Source organism: Leopardus geoffroyi, chromosome C2 (genome assembly GCF_018350155.1).
Source record: "Leopardus geoffroyi isolate Oge1 chromosome C2, O.geoffroyi_Oge1_pat1.0, whole genome shotgun sequence".
Classification (NCBI taxonomy): Eukaryota; Metazoa; Chordata; class Mammalia; order Carnivora; family Felidae; genus Leopardus; species Leopardus geoffroyi.
In genome coordinates this window covers 26,079,879-26,102,790 of record NC_059333.1, presented here as the reverse complement: position 1 = coordinate 26,102,790, position 22,912 = coordinate 26,079,879, and the positions used below count along the sequence as shown (strand labels likewise).

The following is a 22,912-nucleotide window of genomic DNA, read 5'->3' as shown; positions in this document are numbered from 1 at the left end:
GTTTATTTTTATTTTGACGGGGGGGGGGGCAGAGAGAGAGAGAGAGAGAGAGAGAGGTGGAGGGGCAGAGAGAGAAGGTGGGAGAGAATCCCAAGCAGGCTCTGCACTGTCAGCACAGAGCCCTATGTGGGGCTTGAACCCATGAACCATGGGATCATGGCCTGAACCAAAATCGAGAGTTGCTTAACTGACTGAGCCACCCATGTGCCCCAAAATAATTTTTCTTTTAGTTTTTACTTAAATACCCAAATTAATGCTAGGAACCTGGATAAGAACATGATTACATGCATATAAATAATCTTTTGAGATGAAAAGCAAATCAGAGAACAATATTCAATTTACTGTACAAATACACAAATGTAACATAAATTTCTTTCAGATATTCAGGAGTAAAAGTCACCTGTAAATGACATGAGGGGCTCCTGGGTGGCTCAGTTGGTTGAGCGTCTGACTTCAGCTCAGGACATGATCTCATGATTCGTAGAGTGGAGCCCTGCATTGGGCTCTCTGCTGCTAGCACAGAACCTGCTTTGGATCCTCTGTCCCCTCTCTCTCTGCCCCTCCCCTGCTCACGCTCTCTCTCAAAAATGAATAAACATTTTACAAAAGAAAAATAAAACACATGAAAAAAAGTGTCATGGGCAAGAAAGAGTTCTGAGTATAGGGAACACTTATACTTAGATGGCCCATGGGCTTCTCAAACACCTACCTCCTGGACGAAATGTTTCTTCCTCTTCTAAGTGCCCAAACCTTAAACCTGATTCTCTTCCTGAGTCTGGCACCACCAACTGCTCAAGGAAGAAACCTAGGTGTCCTCCTTGACAGCTCCTCCCCTCACCTATCCCAAATGTTTTGCTGTCCATTTTAAAGGGTTCTTTTCCCCATAAAATCTAGCGGTATAACATCGCAAAATCCTGCTTCACCCGATCACCCCTCTCACTGAACTGTCTGGGTCATTACCATTTCCTGTCTGGTTCTTACTCCAACACGTCTGGGTTAGCTGAGAACACCAGATTTCACAAATGCCTCTTCACTGGCCTTTATCTCCGACTATGAGTAAGTTCTGTGGGAAAGGGCACATGCCTGGCACATGGGGAGTACTCAAGAAAAAGCAGTTAAATGAATAAAGGAAAATTTAAATTATATTAAAACCAAACAAAACAAACTTATTAGCGATTGTCATTCAAGGTCTACTACAATGAACTTTTGCCCATCCTGGGCAAGGGAAGCAGGATATGCGGTTTTGCCAGGCTACTCAGAAGTTAACTGAAGAAAGCCATCTTCAGTGGAATTACTCCTATGTTTAATTTAATGGGCCACTAGTCTGAAGAACTGATGAGTGGCACTGATACACAGATGGCAATCTTGTGGCATCGTTCAATCTGCCAGGCAAAACCATGAACTTCTACTCAACTGTATTAATTTTAACAGAAATTTACATGTAGAGAATATAAAAGGCTGTTTTACGTGAACTGTATGTACCTCATTAATACCTTTAATTTCTTTAAGCTCACTAAGTTTTAAAGTTCAATTTGAAAATGTTTGTTTTATAAACATGGTTTAAAATATCCCATGCAGTAGCACAGGAAACAAAACATTCAAAAAGTATAATATACTGATTACTTCATATACTTGAACAAATTACCTTTTAATCTAGAAAAGAATGTGAGTAGCCCACTTAATTTGTATCAGCAATATACGTGCCATTTGATAAACTCTTGAAGTGATTTTGTTTTCTTCACTTCATCAGTTCGAATTATTATAAAAGAAACAACTATTGCTATTATCAGAGATCCCAGTGAGTTTCCCTACTGACTTTTCAATTTTAATTGCATTTACAAGTGTAAACAGCTCTGAGCACCAATTTGTTTCCTTAGCAGCTTTTGAAAAGGAATGAATCTAAATGCAATTAAATGAGTTGATATTTTTGAAGAGCTGAGTTATAAGGAGTTTCCAAACCAGTTCAACAAAAACTGCACTACAACTTCCTCACTAATAAAAATGTTGAAGGCCAACGTAATTGACATCCTAACTATTATGAAAACTTCTTTAAATCATACTTCAAAAAGGTCCATGTAATTTTTTTTTTTTTTTTTTTTTTGTCATGAAGTCATTTTTATTAGTGAACCAAGACCTTAATTGGCAACCATGACTGCTTTTTTTTAAGTACTAGCTGCTCTGGAGAGAGGCCATTTAGAATTACATAGGCAGTATATTTCTGTATGAACGGGGGTATTTTAAAAAGTTAAGCTGTTCCTATTCAATAGTTTTTTCTTTTTTATCTTTTCCCACTTTCATCTCTGATTTTGTTACACCATTCTCACATACTTTGAAAACCCTCCCACTAACCCATCTGGCATGCTATCCCCATTTCTATTCTTTAAGTCCCTCTTTAAGATCAATTTACTTTTAAGAAAACTTGGTTAAACCCACAGAAGAGCAAAGTCACTCAAATATAGACTTTTCTGTCTACCTGCCACGGTTGCCCTTTTAAAATAAGGATATTTTCATGCTTATATTTAATCTGCCTATCATAGCAACATGTCTCTTTTTCCCTAATAAGATGAGACTCTTAAGTGGCACTAAAAAATAGGAACAAAACCCAAACGCTTAGCAAGTTGTATTACATGTCCCATTATCCTTGGATTAAAAAAAAAATTTTTTTTTAATGTTTATTTTTGGGGGAGAGAGAGAGAGACAGAGCATGATCATGCAGGGGAGGGGCAGAGAGAGAGGGAGACACAGAATCCAAAGCAGCCTCCTGGCTCTGAGTTGCCAACAATGAGCTCAATGTGGGGCTCAAACTCATCAACTGTGAGATCATGACCTGAGCCGTAGTTGGATGCTTAACCGACTGAGCCACGCAGGCACCCCATCCTTGGATTTCACCTCCAGCCTCTTGAAGACCTTATTTGGGATTTGGTGGTAATGAGGTAAACAAAGCAATCTTTTCTTGATGGCTCACCAGTTGGTCCTGTCAAACAGCACTGTTTCTCAGTGGACTACACTGATGCCACATGGCTTTCTACTTTACACATCCCTGAATCCCGTCATCTGACTTACTCCAATCCTGCCTTACTGGACTCCGTCCATTAGAGTTCATTTTGAATTTGATTACTTAACTTCATTTCCCAGTCAAAGGAATGGCTTCATATAATTTGGTGCTCCTTAGGCAGAGCAAACAGAACACAACCAGTCGTTGGATGTAAAGCTGTGAATACACACGTTAGCACATCAGTAGGAGACTGGACAGCTCTAAGAGAGCAAGCTCTTCAAGTTTTACTTCAAACATAAAACAGAATTAGACAACTGGCAGTGTGGGTATTCCAAACTGTGGGTTTGTGTGTTCTTAATATTTAAATAAGGCAAGGAAATTTTAGTTATAAATTTAAGCTCCAGGCTGTTAACATGCTGTGAAGAAATTTGAAACATTTTGCCTTCAAACATGACCAACATTTGTGCAACAATTCGTGTGGTATTGCTTCAGAATCTTTTCTATGCAAGCTCACATTTTGCCCAGTTTAAAGAGTTTTCCAAGAGTTAAGATGTTTTTCTTTTTATGATGATCTTATCTTAGTTGCTAAGAAAGGGAGTACAAGTACCTGCATGTTTATGTGCGGTTCATATTAAGAAGTAATCTTGAGCTTCTTTAAAGTGTTAATTGTAAAAATGGGAGGAGAGCTAAACTTTGTTGTGCTAAGAAAGACTAAAAGGATTAAGATGTTACTTCTTTGGGAGGATCCGATCCCATTTCTGATAAAAGGAATAGAGGAAAAGCTCTGTAAATAGACGTAGCACACCCACATCCATACTGCAGACAAGTTTTGTTTAGCCTACAAGTGTATTAAAAGAAGAAAAAAATTGTATCTACTTATAGTTTTCCGTTTCTTGGTTTCTCTTAAAAGCCAAATCTGAAGATCTGGCAGCAACTGGCTAGTAGTGAGAAGCAGCTGCCATCTGAAAATAGGGCAAGTTCTCTTTAATCCAAAACAGTCCTTATCATTTCCTTCCTGAGTGTGCAGGGTACCTATAACCCAGCACGCTCTGCGGCCAGGCTGCCAACTAGTGACATGTGTGCTATATACCAAGACTGTGCAGTGATACAGATCTGAGTTGCTTTGGTGCAAAAACTGCTTGTCCCAATGATGCTTTGACACCTAACTTGACCAGGCTATTTTGCATCTGATGAGCAAGCAGGAACAGGCAAGCTAGGATTCAACAAGAGTTATTACCACTGTATCTATTGCCCATCACAGCCACTCAGTGGGAGGATGCTCAGATGGTCTATCCTGCCATGGGGTTAAAGGTGGGAAATTAGACCAAAGGCAGGAAGGCAAGGATACATAGTTGGAGCACCCACTTCCTTTCCACACCCATAATAGGCCAGGCTTCTATTTTTATTGGATGCCCAAGTGCTTTAGTGACTACTGTGCTAACAGTGTCCTATTCCCTCCCACCCCATGCCTTTAGCTAACTCAGGAGCCGCTGAAGAGTATGTCATATTCAAGTACTGAACATACTGTTAAAAAGTAATAGGTAATTGCTTATCTCTGCATTTAGCAGATGGAATTGCTGGCAACCACAGTAAGCCAATATACAGATGGGTTCAGCAACCTGCTTTTCTACATTTTGAGAACCAATGCCCTAACGGAAGATATATCAACAGGTGGTCTTTAGACAGCAGACTGCAGTTTAGAGATGTTTATTCCATTCTCAAGTTACTGTATGTGCTAGGAGAAGGATTAAGCCCTTAAACAGCTTAATCCAGTAAATGAATTATAAGGGCAAATTCCAGTAAGCAATGAGTTCTGAGAGACAATGTTAAAAGATAAGCCTCAATCTCTAATAATGAAGGAACTGAGGTCTGGTAATGAAAGGAGATCTATAAACTACAAATGACTTGTCAAAAAGAAAACCTCTCAGTGAATTTTACTTTTTCATTTTAACAGTTGGAAAACTGGGGAAACGCACCTACATAACAACTGTTTATTACTAACGGTACAAAAAATAAGTCCACATTCAATTCTATTCCCTAATTTAGCTACCTATTTTTTTCTGTTGTTGTTTGAGAGAGAGCATACACACGAGCAGAGGAGAGGGGCAGGAGAGAGAGAGAGAGAGAGAGAGAGAGAGAGAGAATCTGAATCCCAACATGGGCTTCTATCTGATGACCCTGGGATCATGACCTGAGTCAAAACCAAAAGTCGGATGCTCAACTGACTGAACCACTCAAGCACTCCTAGCTACCTGTTTTTTAACTAGCAATGTCCAACAGAACATTCTGTGATGATGGACATGGTCTATAACTGTTATCCAATAGTAGCCACTGCCACATGCAGTTATTAAGCATTTGAATGTAGCTGGCATGACCAAGAACTAAAATTTTAACCTTATCTAATTTTAATTAAGGTTAATAACCATACTGTGGTAAGGCTACCAAATTGGACAGGGCAGTCTGTCTGGAAGTAATTAAGCAAAAGTGTACTTGGAACGAGAACATGGATAGAAGCTGTCCATGTTCTTACTAATGGTTTAATATGGGCTACTAAGCTTACAGCAGCATACAATATAAAAGGCTAAATTTGTTTGTCTAGTACATTAAAATATGTCAAATTTAGACTGTAATTTTTTGGTGGTACAAAAAACATTATACTATAAAAAGTTTTAAGTCAATAATCCAACTGACTCAAGTAAACCTCTACTTGTTTCATTTTCCCCAAAAGAGCTCTGAGTATACTGACATTAAAAAATTGTTTTTGTGCATGAAGCTGTATAAAAGACTCCCAAAAAGTTACTCAAATCAGGGGTGCCTGGGTGGCTCAGTCAGTTAAGCATCCAACTCTTGATTTCAGCTCAGGTCATGATCTCACGGTTCATGGGATCAAGCCTCACACTGGGCTCTGTGCTGACAGCATGGAGTCTGCTTAGGATTCTCTCTCTTTCTTTCTCTCTCTCTCTCTCTCCCCCCCCCCCCAAACACACACACACTATCCCCAGCTTGTGCTCTCTCTCTCTCAAAATAAATAAACTTAAGAAAAAAGTTACTCTAATTAACTATAGTATGATTGAGCTGTTTTATATGTGGCACAAAGAGACACTAATTTGCAGAAAAAAACAAAAAATCCCAACATTCCTAAAGATACATAAAGTTAAAATGATACATGTTACTTAAACAAAAGAGACTGTAAAAAAAAGAAATCCACTTTTATAGTAACACCAGATAAACAGGGAAAATCATAATGACAAAGTAAAATTATAGGTTCCAAAGCAAGAAATGTGATAGACATATGAATTCTTTGCCCTTTATCTCCTGAAACCTTGTCTGCCCAGTAAAGGTTATGAATGATTTATTTTCTTACAAATGAGGGAAAAAAAAATGAAAAGCTGTCCTACAGCTATTTTAAAACCTCAGTTTTGCATTTCAACTTTTTGCATAAATTTGAATCATGGTTCCTGAAACTCTAGTTGCCTATTCCTTAAATAGATGCTAAATGGTAGCATCTAATAGGGATATATTAGCTAGTGAATTTGAAAACATGTATAAGTCACTTACTACTATAGGCAGTAAATGGTAAAAATTCAGGCTGATGGAAAACAATCATTACAATTCATTAACCATTTGATAAGAAAAACTAACATTAAAAAAAATAATTGATAAATCATATTGCATGATGCTAAACATAGAAATATTATGACTGTGTTATAATTGCATCATAGTAATTCTAGAGTAGAAAGAACTAAACAAAGGGGTTGGTGAACTGACATAAAATAAAATTTTCCCATGATGAAACAAATAGTTTTTTTTTTTTTTTTTTTAAACTGGAAGATTACATGGTCCTAATTCAGCAGTAATGGAAGCCATTGAAACAAATGATAGGACTACAAATTGGGACAGGACTCTGATCTAAAAGTCTACCTCTGGGAATTTAAACTACAGTGAAATGGGAATTTAATCAGACATGCATAAAAAATGTACATATAACAATGTTTTAGTACTGGTAAACTGCAAACGAGCTAAACATTTAGCAATGGGATAGTGGTTAAATGAATTAGGGTACAATGGATTGCAACCTTAAAAAAAGTAGAAAATTTTACCTAGCATGAAAAAGATATTCCTAATATATTAAATGAAAAGGCTGATTATTAAATGCTATATATAGCTTGATTTCATTTTTAAACACAATTTACTACATATGTGTGCATGCACATACACATACATAGTCTACTACAGAAAACAATTTAGAAGAACACACCAAAAATATCAAGAGATTGTTGGTAGATGAGTGGCATTATGAATCTTAATATTCTTATTATTTCCTATATTTTGATTTTTCTGTAATAGGCATTATTTGCTTTTTCAGTGAAAAACATTTTTAAAAATGTCTAGGAATAAATACATTTTGGTTTGGGAAAGAACACCGCATTCCTTAGTCTAAGACAAATTATGCTTTTAGTATTGGACTGTATGTTCCATTGAACTAAGTGAAAGAAAAAAGATGGAGATACTGATAATGGTAAAAGACACACATACCTAAGATTCTTAATTTTTTCAAGACTGTGAGAATTTTCTTAGGCGAACAATGTATCTAGCAAGGAAAAGTATTTTCCTTCAAATGAAAGCAGTTCCTCTTCTCCAAAGAAAAATCATAACCATGTTATCGTTTTATCTGGCAATCCTTGGTGATGACCCAAGGACCCAAAGAGAGTAAGGGAAAAAGACACTGATAAGTGAAGACAGTTCATACTGTTGATTAAAAAAACAAAGAATGTATGGTGAAAGGATTTGCTGAGCAGCTGCTACAAAACAGAAATGAAAGCTAGAGCAGAAAAACCTAATGAAACCAAATCATAGAAAGGTAAAATCAGGTAAATTCAAACTTCCTCAATGTACAATAAAACATTAAATTATTTTTGTCAATGGAGAAGATGTTCAATATACAAGCAGTATTTCATCTTTTCAGATCCTTCTAATATTTGAATTTAAATACTAACATTTGTTTCATATACTATATTTACCACAAGGCTCCTCTATACTCATCATTTGATGTGACCCTCACACTGCTCCTTGAACACAGGCAATGATGTTGTTTATCATCGCCTTTATTTAATACATGTACTCTAAAAGTTGAGCAGTTGCATACTAGGAGGAAGGAGAAGGAAATGGCATTTAAGACAGAGGAAACTTAGAAAGACATGGAAGTGAGAAAGAAATGGAGGGAATGAACCAGAGTGAGAAAGACAGAGATAGAGTTGGCACACAGACTGGCTTGTAGAGTGCCTTTGGAAGAGTAATGAAAGATGAAGGTGGCCAGTTGAACAGACATAACCCAGTCATGACATGTTTTATGTGTTGTGTTAGGAAGCTAATAATCTGAGTAAAATAGCAAGGAGTCAACGGATAGTTAGTTCTATGACAGTGAATGGCATGATCAGATCTTTAAAGTAAAAGACCTTTCTGGTGATACTGAGAAAGAACTGGGGAGGTAGGGTAGCGGTGGGGATAAAAAGATTAAATCTATGAAGCTAATTAAGTAGTCTTGGGGTAATATTGGTAAGGAGGAAAAAGGGCCTGGACAAAAAGTATAGCAGTGGGAATGAAAAGTAGGAAACAAATGGGAGAGAATCAATAGGACTCAGGGACAGAGTGCAAAGAGAGGGCGGGTGGAAGCCGTCGGGTAACAGACAGGACCTGCTGCTAGGCCATAGGCCAACTTGCCTTTATATATTGGAAAGTCATCCCTACCAGGGTACACAGCTTGAACAGCAGAGCCTAGATCAGATTCTGGGCGACATTATCATTGTACCTACACAACTCTACATGGAAAGTCCTGAAGAACCAGGAACTATTCATTCACTAATGGCAGTTTTTCAAAGTTTGGTCCTGAGGTCATTTGCAGAATAGTTAGCTGGGACTCTTGTTAAAATGCAAATTTCAAGATCAACTCTAGACCTATGAAATCAAAATCTCTGCATGTGGATCCCAGAGTTCCATTTGAACCAAAGATGAATGAAATATAAAATGCATGTGTATATGGAAATAGAGATCCATTTAGTTCTGAGAAACTTAAATTCAAGACAGGTACAAAATATTCAAATGGAAGGCACAAAATATTCAAGACAGTTGAATATACAGGTCTGGCACTCAGAAGAAAGATTTGGTTTGGCCTGACAATGTGTCTGTGGTATAGTACAGAGGTATAGCTAAAGACATGTCGATGAAAGAAGTAGATGAGTGCAATAAGAGAAGGACAGAATTCAATGAAACACTAGTATTTTAGGGACTTGTACCTGGCAATGAACCCGAGAAGACAGAAAAGTGGGCAGAAATAAGAGGACACAGCTCTTTTCTCACAGAACCCATGGAGTCAAGTGTTTCAAAAGAAAATGTTAAATGTCAGATTTTGATAATGGCATGAACATGAGACTATTTACTGCATTGACTACAAGGAGGTCACTAGTGAGAGTAAAGGAGGATGGCAAATTGTAAGGGCACTGAAGGATAGGATGGGAGGACTGAGTAGACCCTGAATGAACACGACTCTTCCAAGAACTATGGTTTCAGGGAAAGAAATCATATGGTTTATGATGTTTTCTTTTAAGTATGGGAGACATGAGCATTTCTGCCACTCTAACCATCTTTTTGGTCAATCTGCCAGGATACAGAGATAGTAACTGTAGGTAGGCAAGATGATGAGTAAGCAGAAGTTACAACAAATGGAGGAGAGAGTAAATAAATGAATTAAGAAGAGTGGGTGGTAGAAAAGACAGTCTGTAAAAAGCATGATATTTTTCTACATCTAGTCCTAACTGGATATAGAATTGTGAGATTTTAGTTTCTTTCTCAAGATACTTGCGGCTGGTATTTACCAGACACATTTAGTTAATACACTGGTAACCTAAAACTGAGGTTTTGGGAGAACTTTCTGTTACAGTATGTAGGAATTATATTTTATCTATACTGTTATATTTAATCTATATATATTTATTCTACTTCGTAGCAGAAATACAATCAAAATGTTGCTTGACACGGAGTTGAAAACTGATTGTTGATATCCTGAAAATACTCTGAATAAGCCAAAGTAACATAATCAAGATTATAAAGAATATTTTAATAATAAACAGAAATGTTATCAGGACAAATATATTAACAAACAGTGTTAGTAAGGAAGTAGAAAGAATACAAAAACTTGAAAATATTTTACATTGTACCCAATACTTAAAGATCTGTAAGTATTTAAAGATAGAAATACAAAAATATGAAGAGTACTTTATGTTAATTTTGAAACACTCCCCAATACCCCTAAACTTTAACATATGGGTTCTGTTTTCAAATCAGACTAGCAATTTTTGTTCACTACATTCATTGTAGATATTATTCCAACAGTTATCCTAAGTTTTAGATATTAAAAATGTCATTTAAGTATATTTGAATAGCACTTTAGAGATTGGAAGGTGCTTTCACTGTCTACTTAATCTCCACGTTATTTCATAAGAAATGAACATTAAGTGTAAATTTCAAGTAAGGTAATACATGGAAAAATATACTAGTGATTTAATCTATACTTCATAAAGGCAAATAATCCCATATCCTCTTCCAACATACTATATAATTAATTTATTCTATTGTCTTTTCCCTCCTCTCATATAAGCTTTATGAGATTTATGTTTGTTTTATTCCATGTCTTATCCTCAGCTACTAGAATAACTTCCAGCACAGAGTGGTTGCTTAGTTAATATTCACTGAATAATTGTGCTTAAAAATTGCTATGGACCCAACCACACAGCTTTAATTATGAGATTTAGATTTTAATGGGTACACACAAATTATTCTGCTTTACTGGTATACAATTGAGACAGGAATGGCAAAAAATTACCAGAAATAGATACACTAGTTTAAAATTATTTGTAAACAAACAGGCAAGTTTCCCTTATTACAAACTATAAATCCAAGGCTGTGTTTAATGGGTTTATTCCCCTTATCAAAATCGTAATGGACCATATGGTGTGCAAAATTGGATTAGCATAATTTAAATCCACTCTAACTAGAACTATAGTTACCACATTTTGATAAGTTTTCAGTGTTAGCCTCTTTGATTTTAATCACTTATACATTTTTGATGTATTACTGTATTTGAAATTCACAATGTTAACTTCCTATATAATGTGGAGATTAAGGTGCTGTAAAAGCACCTTTCACTTTCTAAAGTACTATGCAAATATAAAGGTATGCGGTCTTTATTTTCAGTAATAAACACTGGAAAATTTAAGTTTTTTTTTAAGCAGAATATCAGCAGAGGTGCTGTATTTCTGAATATGTTCTAAGTATTTCTAAAATCTTCTATTGATGTAGTTAAGTTCAATGCTCATTACCTTCTAAACTCAGAAACTAGAAAACTCATCTCATAAACTACCTATTTTTCTCTTTCTGAAAGTGCCCCAGGCACTTATTGAGGCCAGAGCAAAAGGACCATGGTGTGCAATTTCCAGGAATGGTGCTAACATTTTCACTTGTGTTTGCACTGACTGCATCCATTTACTCAGATCCCTATTCCCTCTTGAAAGACTGATAATCAGGGTAAGCCTCCATTACCCAGATGGTTGGGAGGACAGAGAACAGTGTTAGAACCACTGCCTCATTACCAGTCGACACCTGCATGATTCTCTAGCAAATGTCAGTCTACAGCTCAATAAGCTTATCCTTTCTGGGCAGGAGCGGCAAGATAGTCACAGGTGTGTTCCCTTCTCTCTGATCATTAACCAGCCCAATCCAAGGGTTCTAAAAATTGTATCTTCTTGACAGATTGTTGAGATTACAACATATTGAGATTACAATCCATGTGGAGACTGCATCATCCTACTCTCTTAAGTCATCAGAAATGTATATTTTCAGATATTCCACTGAACATGTATTAATATCATGGGGAGAAATAATTTAAAAAAATTTTATGTCTCCTGAGACCCAGATTTTGTTCCTTGCCTCAATATTCACATTTGTATAATTCATCTCTGACTTTGCCTAACTTAATATCTCCTAAATTTTAATAGTTCATGTAATTTTCTTTGGAAGCAGAAATGATTTAGGCACTTGGTTTTTTGGAATCAGAGACCTTGGGTTAGAACTTGTAAGCTGTGCAATTTTGGACCAGTTACCTAGCCTGTCTGCTCACTTTCCTTATTCATCAAATTGGGATAACAATAAAAACAACGCATGTAAAGTGTACAATACTCGACAAACAATACCTATTATTTAAATAAGTCTCTTATCTTAAAGTGTAAGTCCCTTAAGTATTTACCAACAGTTGAACTATCTTCTTCCTAACTTGAGAGTGATAGTTCACTTCTTCCAGAGAACAGAGAAACCTATCTTTGTCTTCTTTCTTCACAGGACATTATTTTGCATGTGATAGAAAAATTACCCTTTTATTTCTGGGTAGCTGATTTCTCTTTATCAACTTTTCAGTAACAGTTTTAAATTATTTTAAGTCACATAAATCATATCCATTTACTGAGAATAGATAATTTTGACCTACATATTAAAGATTTGCAATCTAGATTTATTTCCATATCTCATAAAATATTTTTCATCTTTGTCAACACAATGGGATGAAAGAATTATGAAGCTGAACCAGAATGCCACATTTTTAACATTCTAACAAATCCTTTTTATTTATAATTATGATGTTCTTATTACTAAGATATTCTGGGTTGTATATTCTGCTTCCTTGTTTTCAACTTTAAATCACTGATTTAACGCATATATTTTTATCACTGATTTAAAGAGGACTCAGGGTCATCAAATGCCTAGGGGTCATCATTATGAGCACACAACACTATGTTGGGGTGTCCAGAAGAAGAGAAATGCAATGCGTAAAATGAATCTAGAAACTCCCATTCTTGACACAGCCCTGTTAAAACTTCTTGCTCTGTATTTGGGGAAAAATACTTATGTCTGTGTTTTACCCTGGCTGAAAAAGAACCAATTATCACTATTAGTATTATTGGCTACATCTTATTTTTTTGAATATGGTACAAAGTTCTATTAGTTAAGATTCATAAAACTTCTAGTAGACTCCAAAAAGATCTCATGAAATTCTCTAAAAGGGCAGAAAAATAGTAGAAAAGTTTCAGTGTGAGCAAGTTTAAAGGAAAAATAATGTAAAGGGAAACAGTACTCTAAAGTCTCCTTTAGATTGATGCAGTCTTCAGTCAAATATTTATTCATTTCTCTTTGCCAGTCCTGTGCTACTGCTGATTATGTACTAGCAAACAAAACACACTCTAAAATAAATCCATGTCCTTACAGAATTACAAATTGGGGGGGGGGGGAGGGAAGCACATTAAACAAACACACAAGCAAAGAACTACAGTAAACAATTATAACAAGTGCCATGAAAAAAAAGGGTGCTATGAGGAAAAGAATATTGGGGAGAGTAGTGGTGGTGGGGAGGGGCTGGGGGGAGGAGAATTAAAAGGCAGGGAAGGCTCCTTTGAGAAGTAACTTTCTAAGAATTAAGAAAGAGGCAGGCTCTCTCTGTGGAGCTAACCTGCACAGATTTTAGTTAGGGATGTAAGTCTTTACCTTCTCCACCCTTGACTTCCAACTCTGATATTTTTGGTTTCAGGGATAGAAGGGGAATTTACTTATTTATTCATTCACTCACTCTGAAAAGAGATACGGCTAGGGTAGGAATAACAGCTTAAAGTTTTAGACATGTAACTTGGAAGTACTTATTGGTTACATAGGTGAAGATGTCTAAAAATTAGTTACATATATTGATGTATAGCTGGGGGTGGGGGTGAAGGGAAGGAGGAGGAGGCTAGGGGTTGTTTTGTTAGTTTTCATCATATAAAAGGTTATGAAAGCCCAGAGTGAGGATGAAAAGCCTAGGACAGAGGAGGCCAACATTAAATTTTTCTTTCTTTTTTTTTTTTTTAAAGAAACTTATACAGATTATCAGGACCACTCAAAAACATTAAGAAAACCAGTGAGTGAATGAGTGAATGGCATCATTATAGAGACGCTGGTCTATAATTTAAGCTGTTAAAATATGACAAAGGAAACAGAAATGTCCATTTCCCACAGTGGTACAACAGCTCTGACATGAGACACCTGATTGGAATCCCTTCTGTGTCGTTTACTGTCTATGTGACTTTAGGCAAGTTTACTTGACCCCAGAGCCTTTATTTCGCCACATATATATTGGGAATATTACCACTTACTTCTTAGTCCTGACGGGAGAGCTCTGTTAGCTCTAATAAATGCTTGGTTATGCTTAAAAATCAGTAGGCAAAGTCAGGCTTTCCAACCTTTCTAGTCATTTCTACAGGTATTTTAACTATACACTGTATCACTAAAGAAGAGAAAATAAATCTTAATCATTTCCTACTTAAAACTCGGATAGGCATATGCCTCCAGCTGAATTGACAGGATCATAATACACTTATGCAACTTGCCAAAGTTCTCCTGGTTGGTGAATGGGAATTTGAATCCAGTCTGGCTCTGCAGTGTGTGCCCCAGCTGGAGGTGTTGGGCCTCTGGAGCAGTTTTAGGAACCTGTGCTCCCAATCACTGCTTGCTACTCTGCAGCTTCATCCTCAGCATCAAGAACAAACAAACCTGAGATCCACTGCTTATTTTGCCAAGTGCTCTTCTTGGAACAAATGGCAACTATGGGAGTTCAGCGTTCTGAATGAGATTCTGGCACAATAATTTCAAGGTTAAGAAATACAAATAGGAAATTGCTCTTACTGGTGACATTTGAGAACCAGTATGACACAAAAACTTAGAGATCTTGCCAAGAAAACCCAACTAGTTATGTGGCAGGGTCAAATGCAAGGCCAGGTCTGAGTCTAGGACCCACGTGCTTAATCAGCAGAACAGAAGTGAGCAGTGGCAGATGCACCCGGCTGCGGAAAAGCAATCTTCCCTATAAAAGTATGAGGGAGGTAGAAACCATGTGAGTCCACCATGAACAGAGTCTGGGAGAGAGGAGGGAAAAGTTTTCCCAAGTGTATAATCTCTAAATTGCTTAACCACACAAATTTCTTCCAGACAAAAATTGGGGGACCTCTTTCAGAACAGTAGCATCAATCCTTACATGTTACATAATGAGATAGGTTAGATACTTCAAAACTCTTACAGCTTTCTGGCAACAAGTCCACATGTGATCTGCCTGCATGCCCATCCTCAGAATACAATCCCTCATTCCGCTAAAATCCCTTCCAGTTCTGGGGCGCCTGGGTGGCGCAGTCGGTTAAGCGTCCGACTTCAGCCAGGTCACGATCTCGCGGTCCGTGAGTTTGAGCCCCACGTCAGGCTCTGGGCTGATGGCTCAGAGCCTGGAGCCTGTTTCCGATTCTGTGTCTCCCTCTCTCTCTGCCCCTCCCCTGTTCATGCTCTGTCTCTCTCTGTCCCAAAAATAAATAAACGTTGAAAAAAAAAATTTTTTTTTAAATCCCTTCCAGTTCTAACTCCAGGATTGGAAGAATCATCAGAGCATTACTTTTTAGTATTAGCTGTAGCTCAAATAGTTTGTCTCCAATATGGAATAACCTTTAATTACTAGGAAGGCCCCTCTCTGCCTGATTTTACTTCTTGCCTACTCAATATCCTTTGTCCCATCTTTGTGAAACACTGACGTTATTTGGAGCAGCTACTCTTAGGGGCAATGAAATGTGTAAGAAACTATTAGCTGGGACTTCACGAAACACCCCTTTCTAGATGCAAGACTGCTAACATTCATCTTTTGTCAGATGTCCTGCTGTCCTTTCTTTCTTGTCTGAGAATAAGGAAGCAATGGCTGGAGTTTCAGCAGCCACTTTGGCTCATGAGATGACCTTGAAGATAGTTAGGTATGTGGTAAGGAAAGTGGAATAGAAAAACAGAAGTAGCTTGAGTCCTTCTGATCAGGGAGCTATCATACCAAGTCCAGGTCCAACTTATTTTTATATGGGAGATATAATATCCATTCCATTTTATTTCACCATTATTATTTGGATTTCCTGTTATTTGCGGCCAGATCTCATTCCTGATGAATGTATCTTCCCCATCAAAATTTGTGTACGATCTAGGTTTTAAATTCATCCTAGACTTTAGAATTAGAAAGCTTCACAAAGTTAAAAGGGAGGAAAAGCTGGGAGTAACTAAAAAGAGGCAAACATAATTAGCACAGGGATGATTCTAGAACCTGGCTCCTTATAAATGGGTTGGTAGTTAAGTCACAAGTCTTCATTAGATTCTGTTAGCCTAGATTCAATTATTTTTCTTTTAAAGTATTCTATAATTTAAACTTATCACCAGTTAAAACTACTTTCCACTTTCATCCCTCCCTACTCCTGTCCAAATAATGAGGTTTTACTGTTGCAGCCATTTAAAAAGTATTCAAATTTATTTAAAGTGACATTAAAAGGCAGTTAAAGAATTAACTTTGTGCCTGTATTTCTAAGTATATCAAAGATAGCCAAGTTAAAGTTTAAAAGTCACACTGAGCTTTATATTTACAAGTATTCTCGGGGCGCCTGGGTGGCTCTGTTGGTTAAGTGGCCGACTTCGGCTCAGGTCATGATCTCGCAGTCCGCGAGTTTGAGACCCACATCGGGCTCTGTGCTGACAGCTCAGAGCCTGGAGCCTGCTTCGGATTCTGTGTCTCCCTCTCTCTCTGCCCCTCCCCTGCTCACACTCTTTCTTTCTATCCAAAATAAATAAGCATAAAAAAATTAAAAAAAAATAAAAGTACCCATATATCACATTTGCAATTATATGAAACAAGAGGCTAATGCCAGATACAGTTAGCTATAAATACAGTTTCCCTATCACAAGAGGTGGATCTTTTTACTTAAGTGGAAAGATGCTAGTGTGTCAGAAGCAGGACAAAGGAAGAGCTATTGGCAGACTTTGAGTAGTAAATGACCAGTCTTGACAACCAAACTGAATCAGGATTTAATGTTGAGATTCAAACTGCTCACTGACTACTGACTACTAACCATGTGAACAATGTTTTGGTCAAAGACATAAAATCAAGGAAGAACAAGATTAAAAGTAAGCACTGGGTTCACCAGTGAGAAAACACCTATAGGTTTTTCTTGCTGGAAAGATTACCAAGGATATGAATTTCGGTCAGCTTCTAGAAAAGTTTCTAGAAGCTTCAAAAAATTAGGGGGAGAATGAAGTCGGAGACGAACTAGTAAGCATTGGTGGTGCTTACTAATCAACCATCAAGTTAGACTGAAAACTCTGCTTGGCATAAGAGGAACCAATCCGGTCTTTTTTTTTTTTTTAATTTTTTAAATGTTTATTTATTTTTGAGAGAGAGAGAGAGAGAGAAAGAGAGAGAGAGAGAGAATGAGGCAGAGCGTGAGTGAAGGATCTGAAGCAGGATCCAGGCTCCGAGCTGTCAGCACAGAGCCCAATGCGGGGCTCCAACTCACAAACCGTGAGATCATGGCCTGGGCCGAAGTTGGACGCCTAACCGACTGAGCCACCCAGGCGCCCCCAATCCAGTTTTATAAAAAAGTTTATCTCCACAGAAAAGAAAAGAGAGGAAGTCAGTTATTAGAGGAAGGTAAGAATGCTCTAAAAATTATTTGCACAGTCTTTTGGCAGAAAATGAAAACTGTATGAAGTAACAGATTGGAGTCCTGGACTTTTGTCCCCTCTAGCTTCATTTCCAACTTTGTTACATTACAGCTGAGTTTTATTATTGGCTCCCGACTATCCTGGGCTATCTTCTTCCCAGCCTCAATAGCTTAGGGAAAGGTAGTAATATGGTCACTAATTGTAAAGATGTTAGTATCATGAACTATGATGCATATTAGAGTATGTGATTGTACATGCATAAAAAAGTTTATAGTGTCTTAGAGCCTAGGATAGGCCATGAGTATTAGAAGTTTATGCATCTGTTTTCTAATCCTAGAAGTAGACAAGTTATTTTAATGTGAATTACAGGTACAAAGAAAAATCAATCTTGCAAGCATTTCAAAACAGTTAAGTCCTCAAAGTACATTTCTTAGGTCCTTGAAGTATACAAGGAAGTATACAAAATATAGGTACCATTTCCTTTTAATTACTGTAAAGTCACAGAAAAAAGGCCATTTGGAGCCATGCTCAGAATACGAAATCTCTCCAAGAAGATTTGACTGTCTTTTGTTATTTCTTTCTTCTTTCGTCTTCATTTATAAATATATGCAGGTACACAGCTTTAAACAACAAGCCATTTGATTGGACCAGTTTTGACTTGATGTAATCAACAACCCAAAAGATAAAATTTCTAAAATGTGTGGACTCAAAATTAGGTAAACTGTTATTATTCTTCAAACTGGCCTCTTGGAGAATATAGAATGCTTTAGAACAAATTTAGCAATTAGTAAACTAAGAAACCAAGTAAGAGCAACATTACCATACTACAAAGACTTACACCAAACTACTGTAGTTAAATGCCATTGTTTTTAAAAGTTCCTCTTATATTCTAATATTTATTGGCTGGTATTGTGCTAACAACTTCGTAAGGAAGAGAAAATTTAAAACACTTTAAAAGATTTATTGACAAAGACCAGAATATACCTTGTTATTTTTCAGGTATGCGATTACTTTATTATCACTTTTTTTCATTGAGTTTTAAAGACCTGTATAATGATATGAAAACTGAAATTTTGTGGAATTCAGAGTTCTCATTCCCTTTCCTCCTATAATAATCTTATGACATTAAGTTAAAATGGTTATAATAGACTAGCTTGTCACTGTAGTTAAGTATAAAAATGTGTATATTTGGAAGAGCAACATCAGATAAATGGAGAAGAAAATTTAATTCTAAAATAATTTTTCTCCATGAAGTTTAATTCACATCTTAAAATATAAAATCTTCAGTGTATGTAGAGCATAAAATGAAACAGTTCTGATTCAAATTGAGAACTCTTTTTTTTTTAAGTTACACATCACTATTATTTCAACAACATGACTTATGTAAATAGATGTTATCAGAGATGAAATATTTACAAAGGTGGTACCTGAAGAATATTTGTATGTTCTCTATATAATGACAGAAAACAAGTTGAAAGGCATATTTTTGAAAGGCTAGAAAAGCAATTATGGAAGTTTAGTTTTCTGTGGAAAAATTCTATCACAGCATGAACACCACTAATGATGACTTATTAGGAAGCACTGGTTAGGAAATGTTGGCTGACTGAATAGCAAGGATAGCTAATTAAGATTCAGGAAAATGGGTTTCCAATATTAAAATAACTATTGACAAAAGATCAATGGACTTAAATATATACTGGAAAGAGATCACCAGGCTTCAAACCCCAGCATGTCAATTACTGCTGTGTGACTTCAAAGTGCCTTTCTTGAAGGTCTCAATGGTTAGGTTCCATTACCTTTAAAATGGATAACAGAAGCCATCCCAGAGCTATTTTGAGTTCATTCAATACGATAATCCACGTAAGGTGCTTACTACAGTGCCTGACACCTAATGACAGTTTGCCATCACCACTGCAACCTTGAACAGTTCTATTATTTGACCCTCAGTTTCCTTCAATTAAAATACAGGTTTGGGCTGGATCATTTCTAATGCCTTTGCCCATTCAAAATTAAAATCTACAATGTAGAAGAATACATAGGGCCAACTCTATTTCCAAAGAACATAAATTTAGATCTGTCACCTTGGCATAATTCAGGACATGGTAATTTAAATGCTATAGAGGAATCATATTTTTAAGTCAGTCCTTTCAAATTAGTTATAATTTCTACACTTATTAAGGCCCAAGTTATATGTATTCTATTTATTCCCAAGAAATCCATGATCTTCCATCAACTATCATGCTCAGGACTATAATTCTTCCAGAAGGTAAAATGGCAAAACTAACATAACCAATACGATCGTAAGGGGAAGATGAATGTCATGCAATTTATTATGATTTTAGTGTCTACTTATGATTATAATTTTGGCTTGTTACTACAGAATAGCTAAATATATTAATTTGGTGCCTACAACAATATCTGAAAAGTCCTAACAGGAATCTCAAAAGGAAACTGAAAACAGTAACGACAAATACATTAGGATAAACTATAAGAACATTTCACATCTCTAGTTACTTAACAGAAAAAGTAAAGGTAATGAAATTTTTCAAATATATAATCCAGGAAAAAAAAAATTAAATACTGTTTTGAAACTGTCCCAAATCTAAAAGTCTAACAAAATCTCTGTATTGATATGTTACAATTCAAAATTCAAATGACACATAAACTTTTTAATCACAAGAATATTAAGATTCGTTTTAGTTTGAGTCATAAATATTTTTTTTAAAAATCTGAGTTTATCATAATATCAAGATTAAAGAAACATATCCCACATGTTTCTTGGGGGCAAACTACTAATGTCCATACACATATTAACTGTACACGAATTCAAACAAATAGTACATTTAATAAGAGACTTTTTTTAATAGTTGGAGAACTCTTTCATATACTTTCAAAATTACTATTAAGAAATGTAAAAAACCTTTTTAGTTTTTAAAAATTATTAAAGGTGTGTGTGATCACCTTTTAGAAATTATCTAAAAATTTAAAAATGTTTTTCCAGATAAGACATGACTGGGGAAAAGAGTTCTTGTTCACGTCAGTCAGGTACCAGCATGAAAGGCCAAAGGAATTAAATTACATTTTCTCATCCATGTAAATGTTTGGTTATGTTCGTTCTTAATATACAACGAACAAAAGCATCCACCTGACAATTTAATAGGGTCTCAAACCCAATGCTCATACCTTGTTTTTATATTAGCAAAAATGGGGTTAGTACCCTGGGAATTAAAAAAAGGAAAAGATTTATCTTAAATTCAAAGCTGTGAGAACTTCGGCCTCCCTTCCATAAATTTTTATCTTCCACAGATCTTCACACATCATACTTGGCACAAGTGCCAATCATTCAAGAAATTTTAGTTTTACCGTATAGTTAGTTCAGCAAAAGTAGTTGTGTAAAGTTCATGCCATTAAAATGAATCTATACTGTATCCTTACCCTCAATATTTAGCTCAAAACAAACGTGGCAGAAGGAGAGTGTTTCTTTGTCTGTTCCCAGTTTACAAACACTGCAAATGTTGTCATCATTCAAATCAATGTTTACAAACTGCTCCTCTTCGTTCATAGTGCCCCTGTTAAGAAACAGAAAGGGTAGGTTATGCAATTTCAAGAACTTGACGGTATGGCAATAACAGGAACTTCTAGGGGAAGGATGCTGTTTATCTAATGTCACAGCCCCATCAAACAAGCATCGCCATGCTTGTACTTGAGTATCACACTTTTATCGTGTAAAGTCACAAAGCTAGTAAAACTTAAAGCCTTGCCATAGGCGTCACTAAGCCTGAGCGCCTTTTTTGATCTCGTACTTCATTTGGTTGAGGAGGTGAGCTGAAGGAAAGCGGTTTGCGGGTGTTCTGCTCTGCCCCATCCCCGGCCCTGGCACTGAATGCTTAACAGCGCTGCCAGGGGTCTTTCAACCTACTTCACACTGTTAAAATTCAGGAAAAACGATCTCTTCGGGACACTGCTTTGCTAACTTCATTGATGGGTTTCGCTAACTCGATGTAGCGAGGCTTCCTATCACAGATACGCGGCAGAAAAACACACGTGCCAGCGCGAACACCCGAAAAGGGCGTCCCGGCAGCGTCCAAAGGACCCGCACCGAAGGCCGGGCAGCGTCTCCACCGCACGGGTCGGACACGGCCGGAGCCGGGGTGTCCAAGCCGAGCTGGTAGGAGTCTTGGGGACCCCTCGCCTTGGACTTCTTCCCACCCAAGAAGGCGTCCAAGTGCCAAGGCAGCCGGACAGCCCGGGACTCAACGCCTCGGGGAGCCAGGCCCCCACTCCACATCCGGCGTTGGGGGGGCGCGCCCGTCCCTCACGAAGCCGCGGACCCGAGTCCGACTCTCCGTCCGTCCAGGCGCCCCGCGATGAGCAGTGCGAAGGGCCGCGGGGCTCGGAGCGCGAAGGCGGCGGAACAGCGGGATCGCGGGGCCGAGGCGCTTGCGGGTCTGGGACCGGGACGCGAGGTCTTTACCGTCGGCTCCACGCGCCGCAGCAGCCGTTCCGCACGGCTCGGGCTCCTCCACTATTGTTTCCGGCCGCAGCGGAGGCGGCCGCAGCAAAGGAGGCAGCAGCGCGCCCGGCCCCGCCCCCTCCCGCCGGTGCCATCCCGCGGAGGCTGGTAGGGGGACGCGCGGTGGGGGGACGCGGCCGAGGGCAAAGCTGCGCGCTGGCCAGGCGGCTGCGGGCCCTGCCTTTCTCCGCTTGCTCCGACGCCGCGTTCTTGGTTAGGATTTTCTCGTGATTCCGAGTCTCGTGGCCCACATCTCTTACGGTTCTCTGGAACGTGGCTGCTGATACACCCCCCTCCTCGAGGCAAGTAGATACCGGAGTCCGTTACCACCTCCCCCTTCAGCGTAGTGGAAACTACTGCCCTCGGGCGGGGGCCGCAGGGGGCGGGGGCAGAAAAGTGACAAATGGATCGGAGAAGGGGACAGAAATGCGTGGGTAGGATTTTGTTTGAAATCACTAGGCTGAAAAAGTAGTATCACTGAACGTCGAGTTAGGTTCCAGTTGAAACATTTAATAAGGGAGAAGTTCAGATTTCAGGTTTCATCCTTTAGGGATAATGTTAAATACAGCAGCTTACTTTTTAAATGGGACTTCCCTTCCGTATAATATGGTCTATTCCTTGCACGCCCACGGGATAATCCCAGAGCCCCGCCTCATATTTTTAGGTCCCTCCCTGTTCTCAAACTGTGTGGTACTTGAAATCTTCTGCCTACTTTGCTTGACATTTTAAGCCATTATTTTTTTAAGGTTGTACTTCGTGCTATACTTTCGCTTACATTTTCTGTTGTAATCTTCACAACAGTTTAGGAGAAACCGGAACTATTC

The 22,912-nt window shown here is 37.8% G+C and overlaps 1 protein-coding gene across 4 annotated transcripts in view; it reads right to left on the bottom strand.

Moving 5' to 3' along the window:
• The window catches only part of CC2H21orf91 (chromosome C2 C21orf91 homolog), a 32,914-nt gene extending 10,506 nt beyond the window's left edge, over positions 1-22,408 (bottom strand). Inside the window, exons 1-2 of one of the 4 annotated variants that reach the window (XM_045501605.1) lie at positions 22,050-22,408; positions 21,011-21,143 (exon numbers count right to left, since the gene is read on the bottom strand). In XM_045501605.1, the coding sequence (XP_045357561.1) occupies positions 21,011-21,137 (127 nt within the window). In that variant the 5' untranslated portion in view covers positions 21,138-21,143; positions 22,050-22,408. Of the gene's footprint in view, positions 1-21,010; positions 21,144-21,494; positions 21,743-21,784; positions 21,902-22,049 lie in introns of those variants that run through there. The other 3 variants (XM_045501602.1, XM_045501603.1, XM_045501604.1) reach the window with 3 other exon arrangements.
• Between the last annotated feature and the right edge of the window lie 504 nt (positions 22,409-22,912).